General features: G+C 44.5%; 1 protein-coding gene across 1 annotated transcript in view; it reads left to right on the top strand.

The window, feature by feature from the left end:
- pmfbp1 (polyamine modulated factor 1 binding protein 1) overlaps positions 1-22,403 on the top strand; it is an 840,874-nt gene that overhangs the window by 638,201 nt on the left and 180,270 nt on the right. Inside the window, 1 exon segment of the mRNA XM_085991731.1 lies at positions 20,418-20,544. Coding sequence (XP_085847857.1) covers positions 20,418-20,544 — 127 coding nt within the window.

Here is a 22,403-nt window from a genome sequence, read left to right as displayed (position 1 = left end):
TTTTCCAGAGAAAAGACCCCAAGTCTGCTCAATCTTTCTTGATAGTTGCATCCTCTCAATTCTGGTAACACCCTTTTAAATATTTTCTTCACTTTCTCTAGTGCATCATTACCCTTTTGGGTGGGGTTCATGGGTAAGTCGCCTTTGGCAGAATGAAACATTGAGTTCTTTCCCGGTGGCGTTGTTCAGATGGAACGCCGACACAACTGTCCTCCCTGGATTGTGGCGGAGGCACCAGATCCGGAAGTAGCACTCCAGTAGGTCCAGGTCGCTTGTTAGCATCCTACTTGCTTCCTCTAGCGTTGATGCCCACTGTTGTACAACCTCTTTGTCAATATTTTCTCCAGTTTACCTCCCTTAGCTCCATCCTCATCCTCTCATAGTTGGCTTTATTCCAATCAATGACTTTGTACTATCCATATCTCTCTCAGTCATTATCTTCAATCTTATTATATTATGATCACTATTCCTTAGAATTTCTGCAGGGACAGTGGATGTTTTGTGATGCTCACCGCATCACGTTGTTTGGGGCAGACTGGATAAGCCAGTAGGTTTTTTTTCTGTCTGGCATTTTTCCTGTGTTCATAACTTCTCTTATCTGCTCCATTTAATTTCCCATTACTAGGTCTAGCAATGCTTCCTCCTTTGTTGGACTTCTTACATATTGGGCTTAATATTAACCACCCATGATAGGGGGGGGGTGGGGTTAAACCTTCAAAAACGCGACCCCAAACCGACACGTCCGCGCCTGCTGCCATTTGTACGGCGGCAGATAGCATGGCATGCAATTGTCCCGTCTTGGGATGTTTCATTAACATACTTAAATCAGACTCGGACAGTGCAATTGGGAGCCTAATTCAAATTTAACTGCTACCATGCGGATTTCCCAGGGCTCGGGAAATACAGCAGCGAGCTGCCAGCCCCAGAAGGTAAGTGCTTTTTACGGCCCTCTTTGTGGACCAGGAGGTGCAGGAGTGCTCCTCCCGGCCCCTCAAGGAAGCATTCACCTGCCCTTCTGCCTGCCGATTGTGGCCTCTCTCTAGCCCCCGCCGTGATCACCAGCCTCCCCAACCCCTAATGGCCCCTCTCTCTTCTCCACCCTGCCCCCCCGTCCGCGATGTCAGACGATTTTCCCCGCAAGCCCCAATCCCCAACCTGTAGCCTTCCCATCCGATTGCTGGGAACCATCGCCAAGGGTCCCCGGCTGCAGCCTCCTGCCACTCGTTTTCCCGTCGGCCAGCCTGTCAATTTTTTAAAATGCTAGTGAGGTCCTGCCGTTAAACTTTTCCTCAACGAGTTCTTTGGCCGCTTTCAGCCTTCCTGTTCCCTTCCCACCTCCCCATAAATATCGGGAAATTGAGTCAGAAACAAGTCTTGCACTCACTGTAAAAACTCATTTACTTTCTCCCATTTCACTCCCTTTCAATGCCACTTTATTTGGGGCTGTTAAAATCCTCCATATTTATGATTCTGTGTTTTATTTACTAATTTTGTTTCTCTCCATTACTTTAGTGGAAGCTAAATAGGTTAGCACCTTCAGTAAAATAGCAGAGAGAAGAATTTCAGACAAATGCATTAAGCATTTATACTCTAGTATCCCATAGCGTAATTTCAAGACCTATATGCATGATATTCCCCATTTACCAGGCTTTACGAAGAGCCCTAAATGAAGACCTGCACTTCAGCTTTTTAATTAGAAAATGTATGTAGCTTGGAGCAACCTAAATTATGAATAATTCATGAATCCATCCATTTCCAAGTCTTTTCATATCTCTGACACAAACAAGAAGTAACAGTGGCAAAAACACAATCCACATTATCAAATATAATATTGGCCTTGCAGCCTGTGGCGGAAACCCAATGTAGGCTTTAGGCAGAGAGAAAATGCCCCACTGTTTCTTCAGGGCTTCACAAATCCACCAACAGCTACCACCTCTTATTTTTAATGGATTCTCAATCTTTATTCATTGACATTCATGGTCTCCATAGAATTCCAACATTTTCATTAGTAAAACTGCCCACCAGATGCTCTCTTTCATCTTCTATACCAAATACTTCTTTTCCACTCGGCAGCTCTAACCACTAAACCATATCCAGGATTTGAATACTGCTCTTGTATATATCCAGGCGGCTCTTCTCACAGCTGTCCCACACTCCTGGACAGGATGCAAGAAGAAGCTTGTCACATAATAGGCGATCCTACTCTCTCCTCTAGCCTCTCTCCTTGTCACAACCTTTCTTCTTTCTCTATATTTTATCAGTACTAAAGTGGCCGTTTTTCCTCCTTGTGTTTCTGTCTCGTTCCTGCCAAGCTCCAAGAACATCCTGCATATTCTTCTTGCAACCTCACTGTGCTGAAATCACAGCTCAGTACCGTTTCCTACTTCAATTCATTCATTCACAAGACCTCAAAACTGTTGAACTACTTACCTTCTTTCAGCAATATTTGAAAACCCAAGACTCACATCACCTAATCACTGCTTCTCCTTTTGTTTTTTTCTCTCCTACCCTAATAAAAGTGTAGATTGCACGGTTTCACGTACTAGATATCTGTACTACTAATGTCCAATGGGCCTGGAGAGAGGTGGCTGAGCTTGTCAAACCTTTTTGGACAACAAAGTTGTGCAACATGCAACACACTACCACAATCCGTGAGACTCTCTGTGGGCGATACTGAAGCGAGCCTCCAGACCTATCCAGGCACTTAAAACTTATTTGAGGAACCCAGTTGTATGCTCAGTGATCATCCTGGTGGTCTCACGGCTCTAGCTGTATCTCAGTTTTGCAGGAGGCATCAGCCATGTATGGAGGGGGTAGCCCTTGTCCCTGAGCAACCATCCTCTGACGTTCCTTGACAAGTGGAATAGTAGGGGAGTGGTTGACTGGAGCAGGATTAAGACATTGGGCTGGATTTTCATTCAGAAGTCGAGAAGGAGGCGGGACTACAACTTTCGGGTTGTAGTCCCGCCTCCATCGAGATGCGGCCAATCCACGCAATTTTAACTTGATTGACCTTGTTGAGCCCGCCCAGCGGGCTCAGCAGGCCAATTAAGGACCACCCGGCAACAGGTGACATCACAGACTGAAATTTCATCTGTCAAGAGATTTTGACAGATGAAATATCAGTGTTTCACAGCTGCTTGAAGCTGTCAAACACTGACAGTCTTACTTCTAACCTGAGTCCTTCTACGCAGACTCAGTTAGAAATCTTGCCGGCACTGAAAGCTGCAGGTTGTCACTTTTGACAGATCGCAGCCATTCTGCTTTCTGTGCCGGCTGAATGATGGACCCCCGAAGCCTAGAGGAAGGAAGGCTGTAAAGGTAAGTACAGGTAATTTAAACTTCTTTACACACTTTAGACACACCAAACACACTTACCTTTGCACTCATGCACCCATCACTCACCTGAACACCGACATCTCGACCCCTCCAAGTCCTTCAACCCGACGGCCCGACGACTCTAACCTGGCGTGGTTTGGAGCCATCGGGAATCCCACACGACAACCTTCAAAATAGGGATTAGGCTAAAAACTGCCTGTCAACTACCTGTTAACAGGCAGTTAATTGGCACTAATCCCTTCCCGCCTCTGGTCGGCAGGTCCCAGTGCGGGGCGGGTACCCGCCTCCTTTGAAACTTACATGGAGGCGGGTTTTGGGCGGGATGGTGTCGGGACCCCCGAATTCGGGATTTTAGTCCCCCCGCACGCCTAAAAGCCCGCCTCACAGCACACTGAAAATCGACCCCATTGTGAGAGCTACCTGCAAACCTAGCACACACCCATATGATTCTGTGGCAGTGATCACTGACCAGCTGCACATTCATGGAATGAAATCCCTTCCTGTTAAGAAATGTTACTGGCTGGTTTTCTGGTGCTTGATTGCTACGTGTATGCAGTCAGTGATTCCCTGCACACAAGAAGCCAGCCAATTCAATTTTAACTCCATTACAGCCCTGTTACCACCGGGTGGGAATTCCCTCTCTTGAGTCTGTGCACTCCTCCTTTATATAAATTCCTAGACCTGCTACAAAGCTGGGTGGGAATGTAAGTTGTGAGGAGGATGCAAAGAGGCTTCAAGGTGATATAGACAGGCTAAGTGAGTGGGCAAGAACATGGCAAATGGAATATAATGTGGAGAAATGTGAAGTTATCCACTTTGGTAGGAAAAATAGAAAAGCAGAGTATTTTTTAAATGGTGAGAGATTGGGAAATGTTGGTGTTCAGAGGGACCTGGGTGTCCTTCTACACGAATCACTGAAAGCAAGCAATTAAGAAAGCAAATGGTATGTTGGCCTTTATTACAAGAGGATTTGAGTATAAGAGTAAAGAGGGTAAAAATTCGGTTGCGCCCCCTTTGGAGCTACTGGAAGTGCTCCCCCTCCCTCTTGGGGTGCTACCAGGGAAGGGGAGGGGCCTTGCACAGCGTGACCCGGGGCCCAGCTGGGCCACCAGGGATCGCGGCCAGCACCGTGCGGGGGGGCTGCATAGGAGGCCGGGGACGGCAAAGGGTGCAGGTGCTGGTAGGCGGCCAGCAACAAAAATGGCCGCCCGGCACCTCCCCTTTAATTAGGGGCGCATGTACGCCCCCCTGACCCTGTCGGACATAACGTCCGGCGGTAAGTCAGGAGCGCTACCGAAGTTCGCGGCCGGGGTACGAGCGGGGCGCTGCGCACGGCGATGATGTCATCGCCGGAGCACAGCGCCAGTTACCGCCACCGCTAACCTCCCGCTGCATCAATGGTGCCGCGCCCAGGCGTTAGTTGCTTTGCACCCCGTTAGCACCCTCTAACTGGAGGCGCAAAGCATCCGAATTTTGCCCCCAAGATGACTTACTGCATTTATATAGAGCCCTGGTGAGACCACACCTGTGTACAGTTTTGGTCTCCTTACCTAAGAAAGGATATAATTGCCATAGAGGGAGTGCAACGAAGGTTCACCAGACTGGTTCCTGAGATGGGGGGATTGTCCAATGAGCAGAGATTGAGTAGACCAGGCCTATATTCTCTAGAGTTTAGAAGAATGAGAGGTGATCTCATTGAAACATACAAAATTCTTATAGGGCTTGACAGGGTAGATGCAGGGAGGATGTTTCCCCTGGCAGGGGAGTCTAGAACCAGGGGTCACAGTCTCAGATTAAGGGGTCGGCCATTTAGGACTGAGATGAGGAGAAATTTCTTCGAAGGGTTGTGAATCTTTGGAATTCTCTACTGCAGAGGGCTGAGGAGGCTCAGTCATTGAGTATATTCAAGACAGAGATCGATAGATTTTTGGATATTAAGGGAATCAAGGGATATGGGAATAGTGCAGGAAAGTGGAGTTGAGGTAGAAGATCAGCCATGATCTTATTGAATGGCGGAGCAGGCTCAAGGGGCCAAATGGCCTACTCCTGCTCCTATTTCTTATGTTCTAACACCCAGGCTTGGGCTGATAAGCGACAGGTAATATTCATGCCACATAAGTGCCAGGTAATGACCATCTTGCACAAAAGAAAGCCCAGCTATCTCCCCCTGACCTTCAGTGGCACCACCATCGCCGAGTCCCTCACTATCAACATCTTAGGGGGTCACCATTGACCACAAGCTGAAGTGGACCAGCCATATCAACACCGAGCACCCAGCACCCACCTGCCAGTGTTTGTCTCCCATCCACCACCCCAACACCATCATGTGCAGAATGAGGTGCTCATTTAAAGCAAAAACACATTACCCACATTAAATTTCTGGTGCTAATCACACTATATAACCAGACAGATACATTAATTTCCCATTCTACTAAGTAGATTGTTTCCTTTCCAAAATTTCAATTAGTATTTAGTGCCCCTTTAAACAAATGACATGGTAATTTTGAGTCATCCAGAGTTATGTTGTGTAAATTATTGATAGTTGTGAAATGCAGTCTAAGTAGGATGACAGAAAAGGGTAAGATCTTTTTAAGACATTCATGATTGAAGATTGATTGCTTTGCATTTGGTTATTTCTTTACAATTTGGGTGTTATTCATTCTTATTTGACAGGAATTTCTGCTTGTAAAAATGAAGCATTAGTCCACCCAATAAAAGGTATTAATTTGATATGTTGACTAGCAGAACTGACAAATTGGTAGCATTACTTTTAAAGAAGTAGTTCCATTCCTTGTAACAAGATTTACAGCATTTTGCTGTGCATTTCAAGTCTTGCAAATAACGCTGGTAGCTTTACTTTAAGGCACCTTAATTGATTGTTTTCAGCTGAGACACATATGGAGTGACATGTGGCACTGTCTCTAAATAGTCTTAGCATTGTCATTTATTTATTATTAAACAGTAGTGGTGTTAATATATTTTTATTGCATTATCAACTTTCACTACTGTTGATTACATTGACTGTCTGCAGCAGACTGAAGTAACTAGAATAAGATTTGTTTTCACACCTTTTGTGATGCTGCTCTTGAATAGTCAGTGTTTCTTTTACTTGTTGAATCCATTTCTATTTATCTAATATTAAACATCCTGCACACAGCATGCATTTCCTAAAACAATTTCTTGTCATGCCTTTATATCTGCTTTAAAAATTACCTATTTGTTATACTCACCTCTGAGTGCTCCTAAGGTAAGGTGTGATGCTGTTCTCCACAGCACCACCTGCTTGAGCACTGTAAAATCCAGCCTCTCAGCTGACACTCCCTCCTCCAACTCTCCCCACACCCTCTTGCTACTTCTCCCATTCCACCTTCCCTGAGAACTAGTGGCTCACCCTCCCCTCCCCACCCCCACCCCAAGAAAAGGCCAATAACCGCATTCCCAACTGTGACCAGGATGTCTTTAAGTTGCTTGAAGTGTTTACTGTACTTTTACTAACCGTTTCCACAAAGGACTTTTTCAGCACTGACTTGGCAAGCTTCTCTTAGTTATTTACTTGTCAGCAGTGTACTTTAAATAATTAAAACAAGTTACTCAACTCATTGCTGGGAAAGAACAGTAATTAAACACATGGAAAGCTTGCAATCTTCATTCTCCAGCAGCCCCTATATTCAAAAACACCACCAGACATCAGCACCCTCCTAACACTACCACATCATAGGCCCTTCCCCAGTAATGCCATAACCTAGCCTCCCAGATCCCAAGGCCTCTCAACCCAATCGTCTCAGACCCTCACACAGTCTCCACAATGTTTCTGCATTGTGCAATCAGCCCCTACTCCCACACCCCTCCCTACCAATGGTTCCCGATCACTGAGCCCTCCTCTCAGTAGCCCCATATCCATGCACCACTTTCTCAATATTCCCAGGGTCCACCACCCTGTCTGCTGTTCATAAAATTCTGAAAGGATGGGCCAGGGTAGATGGAAGCAGAATTTTTCCAATAGTTGAAGGGTCTAGAACAAGGGACCATAGACACAAGTTTAAATGGAAGAGAATTAGAACAAAGAGTGAGAAACTTTTTTATGCAGAAAGCTGTGAGGCTGTCAAATTCACATCCAGGATTAATGGTTGAAGCAGAAAACTATGTCAGCATTCAAGATTAGATTGGATAGGTGAATGAAAGTAAAGGGGATAAAGGGATATGGGAACAGGGTGGGCAAATGTGATTAGGGCTATTTGCATGCCTGGAGGGTAACGCTGGCACGGACTGGTTAGGCCGAATGATCTGTTTCTGTGTTGTAACTTCTATGTATAAACCACGCTATCCACCTGATAATTGCTCTCGGATCCCAGGGATAGCACTCCCAGACACTGACACCCAACCTCTTACTGTTCGCACCCTCTGAGATTGAACCCCACCACCATCCCACTATTCCCCATCCCAAAACCACAGTCCACATCTGGAACACCCCAGCATTCCCTCCCACCATTTCCACACTCCCAAAACCCCATTCCTGGTACTCCCATACCCTGGATCCCTTCCTCCCACTACACCCAGACCCAAGGACACCCTCCTGAAACTCCCACTGTTCCAGACCTCTGGGCCACTGTCCCAATTTGACCAGCTCTCCTCCAGCACTCTCCACACCTTCTACCTGCAGATAACCTGGAACATATTTCCAACCATCTTCCTTACATGCTAGGCTTCAAAAAAAAGTAAGACATAAAACTGAATACATAGCTAAACAAACATATAGTAATAATCAAGGTTACTGATTTACATAATCACATAATCTGAACCCCCAAATACCTCTAACACTTGCGCAATAATGTGTAAGAAAAATTAAATTTCAGTTCTCCAATCACAATAAATCAGTGGGCATAATCATAAAATATATTTCCTGACTTATCTTGAGACCTGCTTCTAGATTTTCCTGTTGTCACTCTTATCTGGCACACAGTTCTGTCAAAGTTTCTGTTTTTTTAGTTGCATTTATTCCACTTACCTTTGATGCTTTAATTCCATGTTGTAACTAAAAACATCCAAGTGCCCAATATATCCAATGTATTCATATAACAGACTTCGTCCATTGGTTCTCATTGAAGCTGAAATAAAACTCACTAGTGTCAGTTTGGCTCAGTTGTAGCACTCTCATCTCTGAGTCAGAAGGTTGTGGGTTCAAGCCCTCCTCCATCTTTAATCTAAGATGACATTTCAGTGCAGTACCAAGGACGTGCTGTAATGTCACAGTTGCCATCTTTCAGATGAGATGTTAAACCGTCTGTTCAGGTGGATGTAAAAGATCTCGTGGCACTTTTGCAAAGCAGAAGAGTGTCCTGGCCAATCACTAAAACAGATTAACTGGTCAGTTATTTTATTGCTGTGTGTGACCTTGCTGTGCTCAAATTGGCTGCTGTGTTTCCCAACAAAACAACAATGACTATATTTCAAAAGCAATTCATTGACTGTGAAGCACTTTGAGATATCCTGACGATATGGAAGTGCTACATGAATATAAGTTTGTTCTTTCTTCAAAGGATCTCAAACTTTAATAAGGTGAATCCCATAAGAACTAAAAATTTGTAAAAAAAAATAAGTACACTTGATGGAAACTGCTAATGAGAATGATCAGTTAAAGTACTACTTCATCATAAGAATAATGAGTACGTCACTGCAATCAGCAAGTAAGCACTAGTGTGAAATCCTAGGATGAGATTTCTTTTGTACTGTTTATGAAAAATGTATAATTACAGTCTGAGTTAATACTAATCAAACAAATTATGGGATGAAAGGAATCAATGAATATAAGCTAGGTAGAAACCAAGAAATGAACAAACAATGAACTGTGGAACAAAACTGATTAGCAGGAGACTAGCAGTTAGATAATAACAACAAGCATTCAAATCGTGCCTTTAATGTAGGAAAGCATCCCAAGGCAGTTCACAGGAGTGGAATCAGACAAAAATTGACACCGAGCATAAGAAGGAGCTCTTGACATAAGAACATAAGAAATAGGAGCAGGAGTAGGCTATTCAGCCCTTCGAGCCTGCTCTACCATTCAATAAGATCATGGCTTATTTTTCTTTGTCAAATCCACTTTCCTGCACTATCTCCATATCCCTTGATTTCCTTAATATCCAAAAATCTATCAATGTCTGTCTTGAATATACTCAACAACTGAGCATCCACAGCCCTCTGGTGCAGAGAATTCTAAAGATTCACAACCCTTTGAATGAAGAAATTTCTCCTCATCTCTGTCCTAAATGGCCGACCCCTTATTCTGAGACTGTGACCCCGATTTCTAGACTCCCTAGCCAGGGGAAACATCCTTCCAGCATCTCCTGTATCAAGCCTGTTAAGAATTTTATATGTTTCAATGAGATCACCTCTCATTCTTCTAAACGCTAGGGAAGATAGGCCTAGTCTACTCAAGCTCTCCTCATAGGACAATCCCTTTATCCCAGGAATCAGTCTAGTGAACCTTCGTTGCACTCCTTCTAAGGAAGGTATATCCTTAGGTAAGCAGACCAAAACTGTACACAGTACTCCAGGTGAGGTCTCACTAAGGCCCTATATAATCGCAGTAAGACTTCTTTACTCTTAGCCTTTATTACAAAGGGATTGGAGTATAACATACCATTTGCTTTCCTAATTGCTTGCTGTACCTGGATGTTAACTTTCTGTGATTTGTGTACAAGGACACCCAGGTCCGTCTGAATACCAGCATTTCCCAGTCTCTTACTTACCTTTTAAAAAGTATTCTGCTTTTCTATTTTTCCTACCAAAGTGGATAACTTCACATTTCTCCACATTATACTTTCTTGCCCACTCAGTTAGCCTGTCTATATTCCTTTGTAGCCTCTTTGCTTCCACCTCACAGCTTACTTTCCCACCTAGCTTCGTATCGTCAGCAAACTTGGATATATTACACTCGGTCCCCTCATCTAAGTCATTGTATATTAAGAGGGGTGAGTAAAAGCTTGGTCAAAAAAGTAGGTTTTATGGAGGACCTTAAAGGAGGAGAAGAGAGATGGGGAGGCAAAGGGGATTAGGGAGGGAATTGCAGAGCTTAGAGCCTAGGTAGCTGAAGGCATGGCCCATATGGTAAAGGGAGTGGGAGATGCATAAGAGTCCAGAGTTGGAGGAATGCAGAGTTCTCTGAGTATGGGAGGGGGTGCGTGCCAGTCTGGCCTGAGTGTTCATAGAGCACAACTGAAAGTTCTGGCTGCTCATTCATTCTTTTGCTGCTTCCCAAATGACAATTGATTTCTCTTATGTTCATTGTCACTGGGATTTGGCATTGTAGCCCTTGTATGTAATGTACACCCGCTACATGCAGATTTATTTTCCACTGGGCAGTACTGAGAGGATGTCCATTGAACCAGACATCTCACCAGTCCCACCTCCAAAATGACCTCACAGTGGAGGGGGCAGGAGGATATCAGAATTTCTGAATCAGTCAGGAAGGGGCAAAAACAGGATCCAGCCCAGATTATGCTAAATCTGTACCAATAATGTTGTAGAATATCTATGCTGCAGAATTTCAGCATTTAAAATGTCTTTAATATTTGACTAAACAGACTCTGATGATTTGTTTTTCAATCTAGTGCCATATTTTCATCAGTTCAAAAAAGCAGGTAAAATGGCAATTCTTTCATAATTTACATCTTACACAATTGCAGTAACAGACATTTTTTTAAATATCCAATTCCCAAGAATGCAGTTTTGTCAGCAGCAATGAAAAAGTAGCATCCAATTTTAAAACATATTTAATAATGTAATTTTAACACTTCTCAAACTGCTAACAACGGTTTAAATGCCAAAGTTCATTCATCCAACTTAAATATTGACAAAAATGTCATGTGAATGCCACTGACATATCCCTGGATGTTATTGTTAGTGACCGTAAAAATTCTCATGTCAAGGAAATTACCAACTGCCTGAGCTAACTATTATTACGATAATTGTTACTGAGATGTTAAAAGTAGCTTCATTATAATAATCCTTAATACTACTAAAATAAACACTTAAACCATTTTAAAGGACAGCTAATTGATCTCCCATAGTGTTTCTTACAGACAATTTCTAAATATATTTACTATATATTGAGGAAGGATGTTCTTGCCGTGGAGGGAGTGCAGCGAAGATTCACCAGACTGATACCTGGGATGGCAAGAATGACATATGAGGAGAGATTGGGTCGATTGGGCTTATACTCATTGGAGTTTAGAAGAATGAGAGGGGATCTCATTGAAACTTATAAAATTCTAACAGGACTAGACAGACTAAATGCAGGAAGGATGTTCCCGATGGCCGAGGAGTCCAGAACCAGGGGTCACAGTCTAAGGATAAGGGGTAAGCCATTCAGGACAGAGATGAAGAGGAATTTCTTCACCCAGAGAGTGGTGAACCTGTGGAATTCTCTACCACAGAAGGCAGTTGAGGCCAATTCATTAAATATATTCAAGAAGGAGTTAGATATATTTCTTAAGGCTAAAGGGATATGGGGAGAAGGCAGGGACAGGGTACTGAGTTTGGATGATCAGCCATGATCTCATTGAGTGGTGGAGCAGGCTCGAGGGGCCGAATGGCCTACTCCTGCTCCTATCTTCTATGTTTCTATATTGTATAAGTTGTACTATATATTTACTTGCTGTTCAAATGTTTAAATACCTGTTCTCCCAGTCTTCCTCTTTTTCATTCCTTCCTCTTCCTCATTGACTTTTTTAAAATTTCCTTCAACCTAATTTTTAACTAATATCTTCTAGTTCTAGTGATTCTATATCTTCTAAGTAATTTTTTAAACTTAAAACCACTTTATTTTCTATGTTTCACTGTTCATTTTAGAGATCTGGAACAATGGGCCTCTGATTGATAGGAAACCAACTAGAAAGGATGGTTTGTCAACTATCTGAGTGACAGAACCCCTCTATCAAAACCCTTCAAATTTTGAACATTTCTATTAAATATTCCTTAACCTTCTTTGCTCTAAGGAGAATAACCCGAACTTCTCTAGTCTCTCCACATAACAGAAGTCCCTCATCCCTGGTGTCATTCTGGTAAATCTCCTCTACATACACTTAAAGGCCTTGACATTCTTCCTAAGGTGTGGTGCCCAGAATTAGACACAATACTCTAGCTAAAGCCTAACCGGTGATTTATAAAGAAAGAAAGACTTGCACTTACATAGTGCCTTTCACAACCACAGGACGTCCCAAAGCGCCTTACAGTCAATGAAGTACAGGAAACTTTTTTTTATCCGGGACCGACGTGGTGCCGGTTCATCAAAAATTCCGGATAACCGAAAGCTATCGTAAAAGATACAGAGAGCTGACAGCTCCGTATAAAGCAACAAACCCTGTTGCTTAGCAACAAGTGCAGAACAATAGCCACAAGTTCCAAGCGTCTCTGTAGCTTAGCAACAGCTGCAGCCACACCCTTGCACAGCAACAGATGGAGGAAGGCAAGTAGAATATGAAGTAAAACTTACCTGAACCTACTCCTGAATTTTGCCGGTTAACCGAGATTTCCGGTTATTTAGGTGCTGGTAAATCGAAAGTTTCCTGTACTTTGAAGTGTAGTTACTGTTGTAACAAAGGTTTAGCATAACTTGTTGCTTCTATGCCTCTATTTATAAAGCCAAGGATCCCATATGCTTTTTTAACAGCTTTATCAACTGGTCTTGGCACTTTCAAAGATTTGTGTATATGAACCATCGGTCTCTCTCTTCCTGCACCCCCTTTAAAATTGTACCATTTAGTTTATATTGCCTCTCCATTCTTTCTCCCAAATTTTACCTGCCATGTGTCTGCCCATTTCACCAGCCTGTCTATGTTCTCCTGAAGCCTGTTGCTATTCTCCTCACTGTTTACTACATTTCCAAGTTTTGTGTCATCTGCAAACTTTGAAATTGTGCCTCAGATACACTGTATATTTCCCCACAACTGCTGTACCAGGTTTATTCCTCCCTTTTTTTGAACAGTGGTGTTGTCATTGGGAAGAGGATCCTCCATCAACAATGTTTGCCGAAATGAATTTTGCTACTTCACTCTTCAAATGTAGGGATACAGGTGGGAGGACCCAGAGCACCCACCAGACACATGTCAGCTCACAGGATACCTAGTGTGCTAATAAAAGGAGCTTGGGTCAAAACAAATAACAGCAACTGACACTAGGGCTGGATTTTGTGAATGGAGGCGGGACAGCTGCTTGTCATGTCAATGTCCCGACTCCATCCTCGCCTGACCAACCAGAGGGATTTTCCCCTGATTGAGCTTGTTAAGCCCGCCCTGTGGGCTCAGCAGGCCAATTAGGGAGGAAGTCACTGACAGATCACGTCAACGTCAGACGTGCTATCTGTCAAGACCTCTTGAAAGAAGAAATGTCAGCGTTTGACAGCTCTTTAGTTTTATGAGTCCTTGTGTTGAGGACTCATCAAACCTTTCAAATTTGTAAATTTCACATGGCTATTGGAACGGAGGTTCCAACAGCCAATCTGTGAAATTGACAAGCAGGATGTCGGCTCTCCCGATCCACCGCGGCTAAAGGCTGTAGAAAGAAAAGAAGGTAAGTGAACACTTTTTTAAACTTATCACTCACCTTGCATACTTACCACTCCACACTTGCACCCATCATTCACCTCCACACCTTACTTCCAGGTGCCTCTGACCGCCGCAGACCTCCTCCACGTCTCCTCCAACCCAGCGGGGTTCTCCGAGTTTGGGAAGCCTTCACCTGTGAAGGTAAAATGGCACTAATCCTTTTTTCTGCCTGCTAACTACCTGTTAACAGGCAGTTAAAAGGATTAAATGCCTTTCCCGCCTCCAGGAGACGGGACCCGAAGCTGCACATCTTCCTGCCTCCTGACAAAAGGGCACGGAGGCAGGATGGGGGGTGACTTTGCCATCCGCTCCCACTTTCTCCGAGTTTACCGGCTGTCCCGCCTACATGCCCGCCTCCTCGAAGCTTGGAAAATCCAGCCCTAAGGCTCATGAAAGCCTAAGTGCTAGCTGGAAATAACTAAAAATACAAAAAGTACACTTAAAAAAAAAAAAATGACTTAATTGGCTGTAAAGCGCTTTGGGACGTCTGGTGGTCATGAAAGGTGCTATATAAATGCAAGTCTTTCTTTCTTTCTAATGCACTTACCTTGAAGGTGTATGGGCCATTTAAATGCCCTCCCGTCTGTAGGTCTGCCTGAGGCCTTGTTCCCGCCAGTTTTCATTAGCATACTGGAAATTTGGCATCCAGCACACCCGAGGCAAAAAAAGGCATGGGACCTTGCCACATTTACACGTTCAGCCACCTTGTACGATGCTTCCCTGGCAGTGAGGTGGGGCACTCTTCTCCCCTCTGATGGAAATAGGATATTCTTCCTCCTCCTTATTTCCTCAACTAAAGCCTCCAGGGCATTATCAGAGAATCTCCCAGTCGACAATTTTTGCCTTCCAGACCAGAAGCAATCACAGAATCACAGAAACCCCACAGTGCAGATAGAGGCCATTTCGGCCCATCGAGCCTGCACCGACACATATCCCACCCGATCCCTGTAACCCCTACACCAACACATATCCCACCCTATCCCTGTAACCCCACGTATTTAATCCCCCTAACACTAAGGGTCAATTTATCATAGCCAATCAACCTAACCCGCACATCTTTGGACTGTGGGAGGAAACCGGAGCACCCGGAGGAAACCCACGCAAACACGGGGAGAATGTGCAAACTCCACACAGACAGTCGCCCGAGGCCGGATTCGAACCCGGGTCTCTGGCGCTGTGAGGCAACAGTGCTAACCACTATGCCACCGTACTGGTTGAACACTGCACCCCCAATTAAGAAGTGCAAGTCACCAGGAACTAACATTGAGCCACTCCAAAATCCCTCCCCCCCCGCCATGGGCAGGCTGTCCAATTACCAGCGCAATTCATGCTGAGAACTAGCCCTTCAGATTTAAATGAGGCACAAACCTGTAAAGGATCCGTGCTTCACGCCAACATCATTGTGCCAGCGATATGATCGCCACCCATTTCATGGCTGTTTTTGTCACGAATTTTTGGCCCAATTACCAAAAAACAGTCATTTGCATTAACCAAAAGACATTTTGCCAAATTTAACTCTCCCAATTTATGACATCAACTGAATTATCAATTAGAGTGCTGCTTTATAATCACTCTCAGATACTCATTATTCTCAATGTAATGGAATAACAAAATATTATGCAGTGGTTTATACCACCAGTTTCTTGGTCTGATTGCTGCTCATTACACACCCATGTAAAATATTCAAGCCAAATACATGTATGGTAAACATATGCATACAAGCTCATATCCCGCACAGATGGAATCTTACCAACTGAATTAAATGACCTTGCACAGATCATCAACGACACACCACCCGCTGAAATAAATATTTCTTCTCTCTATCTTGTTGAAATGAATGAAACAGGCAAAAATTCTGTAAATCATTCCAAGTTAAGGGTGTCAAATAAATGCTTTATTTTTTTCAATAAGTACTGCTCATTATTATCATTGAGTTAGCCCAGATTAATATATACTAGCTACATCTAACAGTACAGCTTCAGATTTTGAACTCCAGTCATGTAATGGCAATAAATATGAGTGGTGTTCATTGAATTATGTAGGACAGCACCATACTCATTATGAATATCTCTTTGAAAACCTGTAACTTTTAGCATGCTGCATGCAGGCATCGCTGCTGAATAGGTCAGAGGTCACAAGCTGAACTACTTTGTCACACAATGCCAGTCGTCCACAGTTTACAGAGATGGTAAACCCTGCTGACACTGTTTAACTGCTGCTTTGTGAGATTAATTTTCACATCAATTCTAATCTTGCTTCTTTTGACATCAGAAACCAGATCAGTTTTATTTATTCAACAAGAAAAAAGACAAAATTATTGTTTCATAGTTGAATCATAAGAACATAAGAAATAGGAGCAGGAGTAGGCCATTCAGCCCCTCGAGCCTGCTCCACCATTCAATAAGATCATGGCTGATCTGATCATGGCCTCAACTCCACTTTCCTGCCTGCTCCCCATAACCCTTGACTCCCTGTTTTTCAAAAATCTGTCTATATCCGCCTTGAATATATTCACTGACTCAGCCTCCACAGCTCTCTGGGGAAGAGAATTCCAAAGATTCACGACCCTCTGAGAGAAGAAATTCCTCCTCATCTCCGTTTTAAATGGGCGACCCCTTATTCTGAAACTATGCCCCCTAGTTCTAGATTCCCCCACGAGGGGAAACATCTATCCTGTCAAGCCCCCTCAAAATCTTATATGTTTCAATAAGATCACCTCTCTAAACTCTAAACTCCAATGAGTATAGGCCCAACCGCTCAACCTTTACTCATAAGACAACCCCTTCAACTCAGGAAGCAACCTAGTGAACCTTCTCTAAACTGCCTCCAATACAAGTACAGGTAGACTATCCTTTATCCGAAAACCTCGAAAAACTGAAAGTTTTTTCGTTCAGCGCAAGTCGTGCGCACGACATGACCAGAGTGGCGCACGACTTACGCTGAGCAGGGCAGAGGGTCACAGAGTTCCCTCCTGAGTAGGAGATTGCAGGCCGAGCCGGGCAGTGTGAAGGAGGTACCGGGAGAGTGAACCTAACAATACAGCGGCCCGTCCGATAGCTGCAGCAGCCCGTCCGATATTCTTTTCTCTCTCCCCCCACCCCCACCCCGCCGACCCGACCCGAACCGCGGCCCGCCCAATATTCTTTTCTCCCCCCCCCCGACCCGTCCGATATTCTTTTCTCCCCGACCCGAACCACAGCCCGTCCGATATTCTTTTCTCCCGACGACCCACCCCCTGGACCTGAACCGCGGCCCGTCCGATATTCTTTTCTCCCCCACCCGACCCCCGACCTGATTTGCGGGCCAGCTTAGTAGGAGTCAGCCGATATCCGGCTTTCCAGAGAAGCAGGAAGGGGAATGAGACACGGAACAGTCGCAAGAGGTAGCCTGAACTTTTAAAATTTATATTAAATACAAATTTTCCAGCCTTATAATAATACCTTCTGAAATCCGAAAAATTCCGAAAACCGAAACTCAGCTGGTCCCAAGGCTTTCGGATAAGGGATAGTGTACCTGTATATCCTTCCTTAAATAAGAAGACCAAAACTGTACACAGTATTCCAGGTGTGGTCTCACCAACGCCCTGTACAGTTGTAGCAAGACTTCCCTACTTTTATACTTAATTCCCTCTTGCAATAAAGGCCAATATTCCATTTGCCTTCCTAATTACTTGCTGTACCTGCATGCTAACTTTTTGTGTTTCATATACGACACCCAGATCCCTCTCTACCACAGCATTCTGTAGTCTCTCTCCATTTAAATGATATTTTGCTTTTTTATTCTTCCTACCAAAGTGGATAACCTCACATTTTCCCATGTTATATTCCATCTGCCAAATTTTTGCCCACTCGCTTAACCTATCTATATCCCTTTGCAGACTCTCTGGGGGTGATTTTCATTCAGAAGTCAGGAAGGAGGCAGGACTACAACTTTCAGGGTTGTAGTCCCGCCTCCATCGAGATGCGGCCAATCCACGCGATTTTAACTTAATTGACCTTGTTGAGCCCGCCCAGCGGGCTCAGCAGGCAAATTAAGGGCCACCCGGCAACAGGTGATGTCACAGACTGAAATTTCATCTTTCAAGACATTTTGACAGATGAAATATCAGTGTTTCACAGCTGTTTGAAGCTGTCAAACACTGACAGTCTTAGTTCTAACCTGAGTCCTTCTACACAGACTCAGTAAGAAATCTCACCGGCACAGAAAGCTGCAGGCTGTCACTTTTGACAGATCGCAGCCATTCTGCTTTCTGTGCCGGTTAGATGATGGACTGCCGAAACCTAGAGGAAGGAAGGCTAAAAAGGTAAGTACAGGTAATTTAAACTTCTTTACACACTTTAGACACACCAAACACACTTACCTTTGCACTCATGCACCCATCACTCACCTGAACACCGACATCTCGACCCCTCCAAGTCCTTCAACCTGACGGCCCGACTCCTCTAACTTGGCGTGGTTTGGAGCCATCGGGAATCCCACACTTCAAGCTTTAAAATAGGGATTAGGCTTAAAAACTGCCTGTTAACTACTTGTTAACAGGCAGTTAATTGGCACTAATCCCTTCCCGCCTCGGGTAGGCGGGTCCCAGTGCAGGGCGGGTACCTGCCTCCTTTGAAATTTACACGGAGGCGGGTTGGGGGCGGGATGGTGTTGGGACCCCCGAATTCGGGACTTTAACCCCCCGCACGCCTCCAATCCCGACTCCACGGGTCAATGAAAATCGACCCCTTTGTGTACTCCTCACAACTTGCTTTCCCGCCTATCTTTGTATTGCCAGCAAATTTGGCAACAGTACACTCGGTCCCTTCATCCAAGTCATTAATATAGATTGTAAATAGTTGAGGCCCCAGCACTGATCCCTATGGCACCCCACTAGTTACAGTCTGTTTTCTGGTACATCCAAGCCATATCAGTTTGTTTTCTGGTACATTCCATCCACCTGATGTAGTTTATTAACAAACTACAAGTGTAGCCCATTTAAACATATATAAGGGAGGAAATTGGTCTCCATTGCACCCAATTTCTGTGGGCAGTTGGGACCAACTGCCGGGCACAAATACGCCCCCTCCACCGGAAATACACTGGCTGCCAAATTGGGAGGCGGTGACTTCCAAGGGAAGGCCACCTAAAACACATTGGGGGGAAAATTCAGTATCGCCCTGTTTGGGGCGCCATTATCGGCCATGCGCAAAGTTTAGCGCCTAGCGCTAATTATCGCCTCCGACGGCATACTTGGCTTTTATCGCCCCTGGAGGTGATTGGAGCGCTAAATCAGGTGCTTCACACCTGTCTTAAGGCGCAAAGGCCGAGGAGCGAGGCGCTACCTCAGAGCGCTGGCAAAGCTCATGTGATGTCAGTCAGCAATGGAACACAGACACACTGGCACCGGCCAGTTCTTAAAGGGGAGTTCTGACGAATGGTCATCGACCTGAAACGTTAACTCTGTTTCTCTCTTCACAGATGCTGCTTGACCTGCTAAGTTTCTCCAGCATTTTCTGTTTTTATCATAGGGGAGGGTTGATCTTGCTCTCTATCCACATCCTGCTCATTGCAGCCTTGAATCTCGGCCTGGAGAGACCTGTACATCAAATATGCTGGAAAGAACAATGGAGAGACTCTGGGAAAGAGCTCAGAGTGCATCCCCCACAGTCTCTTCTAAATCGATACAAGGAAGGGCAAATCAAAATGAACCTGCAAAGTGCTGCTCAGTACCCAAAACTCCTTCACACAGTTTCTCTCCAGAAGTCTCTCTCTCTCTCTCTCTCAGAATGCGTGGGGCAAAAATGTCACCAACAAAAAAAAGCAGGAAGCGGTCGCCTTTAAATAGCGCCCCCCCAGTCCCTTCCTGACTGCAAAACACTCCCCTCAACCTGTCATTGCAGGCGGTAAGGCAGGGGGCGCCACTCATTATCCGGTCCGGGGCGTTGTGCACTCGACTGACGTCACGATCTGCCGGCGCAGGAGATCGTGGCGGCAGTGTTTAGCGCCGCCGCAAAATGTCTAGTTCATTTTGCGAGCGGCGCAAACATCGCCGCGCCCGGACGCTAGTTGCTTTGCGCCCTCTTAAGGCGCTAATGGGAGGCGCAGACAACTAAATTTCTCCCCCATTTTGTGGTTAACATCCTCAATAACCATAACAAGGAATGTTGCTCTTACCACGTAGACAAATAATCCATCTTCTCCAAATAAGCAAGCCTTGCACAAACAGACAATTGTGGAAATCTAGGATAGGATAGTATTGACTCCATTATTATTATGTTTATATAGCAACAGTTAAGTGGCTCAATGGTACAGTAGGAGGAAATAAATAACTAAAGTAATGGGGGAGGGGTGTAATTTGCAATTATATATTTTTTTCTCTTTTTATCTGGATCATAAACATAGTTTCTGTCCAACAGTTATGGGAGCACTGAGTGAAAATGCTTTATTAGTATGACTGATTAAATCATCCCTTCATTTTAAAATTTGTACTTCCAGGATGTTGCACAAGTCAATGTTCAGAATTCTGAGTATGTTCAGGAAATCAACAATTACCAGGGAATGGTGCACAAGATGAACGTGCAGTTAACCTCTGTTACAGAACAAAAGAATAATAGTATTAAAGGTAATACAAACACATTTATTGTTAACTTGGGGTGAAAATATCATCATTGATTTTAATATCTTACAAGCGTACAGTTTACTTTTTCTTTGAGAAAAGCGTTTGAAAGACTATGGAGTGGATTTTAACTCTGAGCGGGTTTCTGGTGGGGAAACCACTTCAGCGAATTTATTTTCCCATAACCCTTCACTCCCTTATCTTGCAAAAATCTGTCTATCTCCACCTTAAATGTATTTAATGACCCAGCCTCCACGGCTCTCTGGGGCAGAGAATTCCACAGTTTTACGACCCTCTGAGAGATAAATAATTGAGATGTAATAGGAAGCCAATTTGCATGAATTTGAGGCTCCTGCCACTTCAGTGGACAAACCCTGACTTTTTCTGGCATGTTTAGTGGGTATCTAGTGGGTAAATATCGCAACTTCACGCCCTTCATGTGTTTGAATGCCGAGTCTCTTGGCAAGGTACCGGTATAGCGAAGCTTCTGGAGGAGCAGGGAAAGTCGGACAGAAACGTCCTGATTTCCGCATTTTACTGTGCATGTGCGGACGCCAGAAGTTGCTGTCCGACTTACTCTTTAATAACAGTGAGCGCTGATAGCCTCACCATTTTTTTTACCGCAGAATCCTTTAATGATCTTACTGTCTGTGAATACCAGTTTTAGTAGTTGCAGTGGTGTATGAGTAAGTCATCTATGTCGCTGAAGTCAAAGTTGGCCCTAATTCTCTCTTCTAAACGAGTTAAGCACCTAAGGGGAAATCTCACATCTGTTCCAGGCCTCAAAAATCAGAGTAGTGCCAAGGACTGTAAAATAGCTAACATAATACCAATCCTTAAAGGGGTATAGAGATGTTGTGGATAAAGTATTAGAACATACCCAAAAAGAAAGGATAGTGAAACATCTAGATAAGTGTGGTATGCTAAGAGGAAGTCAGCATGGATTTATGGGACTAACATCTTGCCTAACAAATTACTGACATTCCGAACAAATTACAGGCCTGTTGACAACAGAATTTCTGAGGATGTGATACATTTAGGCTTTTAATACCATGTGACACATTTACTCCACAATGTAGGAAGGCATGGAATTGGAGGTGGATTGAAACTGGGCTAAACCAGAAAAGCAAATGGTAGTTGTAAATGAAGCTATGTCAGCATGGCACAAGGTCACTTGCCAGTGGGATCATTGCTGGAGCTATTGCTGTTCATGATATTTTTTTTTTTAAACTCATTCTCGGAAATGTTCATCACTGGCAAGGCTTTCATTCATTGCCCGTCCCTAGTTGAAAAGTTAATAAGGTGGTGGTGGTTCTTCATTTTGAACCGCTGCAGTCCATGTGGTGAAGGTACTCCTACAATGCTGTTAGGTAGAGTTCCAGGATTTTGACCTCGCGACAATGCAGGAACGGTGATGTATGTCCAAGTCAGGTTGGTGTGTAACTTGAGGTAATGGTGCTACCTTGCCCCTGCTGCCCTTGTCCATCTTTTCTCTTCTTCTTAGGCAGTCCCTCAGAACCGAGGATGACTTGCTTCCACATTAAAAATGAGTTCGCAGGTGACTGATTAGTCCAATGCGGGACCTACAGTCTCTGTCACAGGTGGGGCAGACGGTGGTTGAAGGGGCGGGTGGGTGGGGTGCTTGGGTTGATGTGCGCTGCCTGTGCTTGGCTTCCGCTTGCTCCCGGCAAAGAGACTCGAGGTGTTCGGCGCCTTCCCGGATGCTTCTCCTCCACTTCGTGCGGTCTTGGGCCAGGGATTCCCAGGTGTCGGTGGGGATGTTACACTTTTTCAAGGAGGCTTTGAGGGTGTCCTTGAAGCGTTTCCTCTGCCCACCTGGGGCTCTCTTGCCGTGCCGGAGCTCC

The sequence above is a fragment of the Somniosus microcephalus genome, chromosome 6 (assembly GCF_052327205.1).
Source record: "Somniosus microcephalus isolate GS21.2 chromosome 6, FLI_Smic_1.0, whole genome shotgun sequence".
Taxonomy (NCBI): Eukaryota; Metazoa; Chordata; class Chondrichthyes; order Squaliformes; family Somniosidae; genus Somniosus; species Somniosus microcephalus.
The sequence above is the reverse complement of the archived record's forward strand: the minus strand, read 5'-3'. Positions and strand labels throughout refer to the sequence as shown.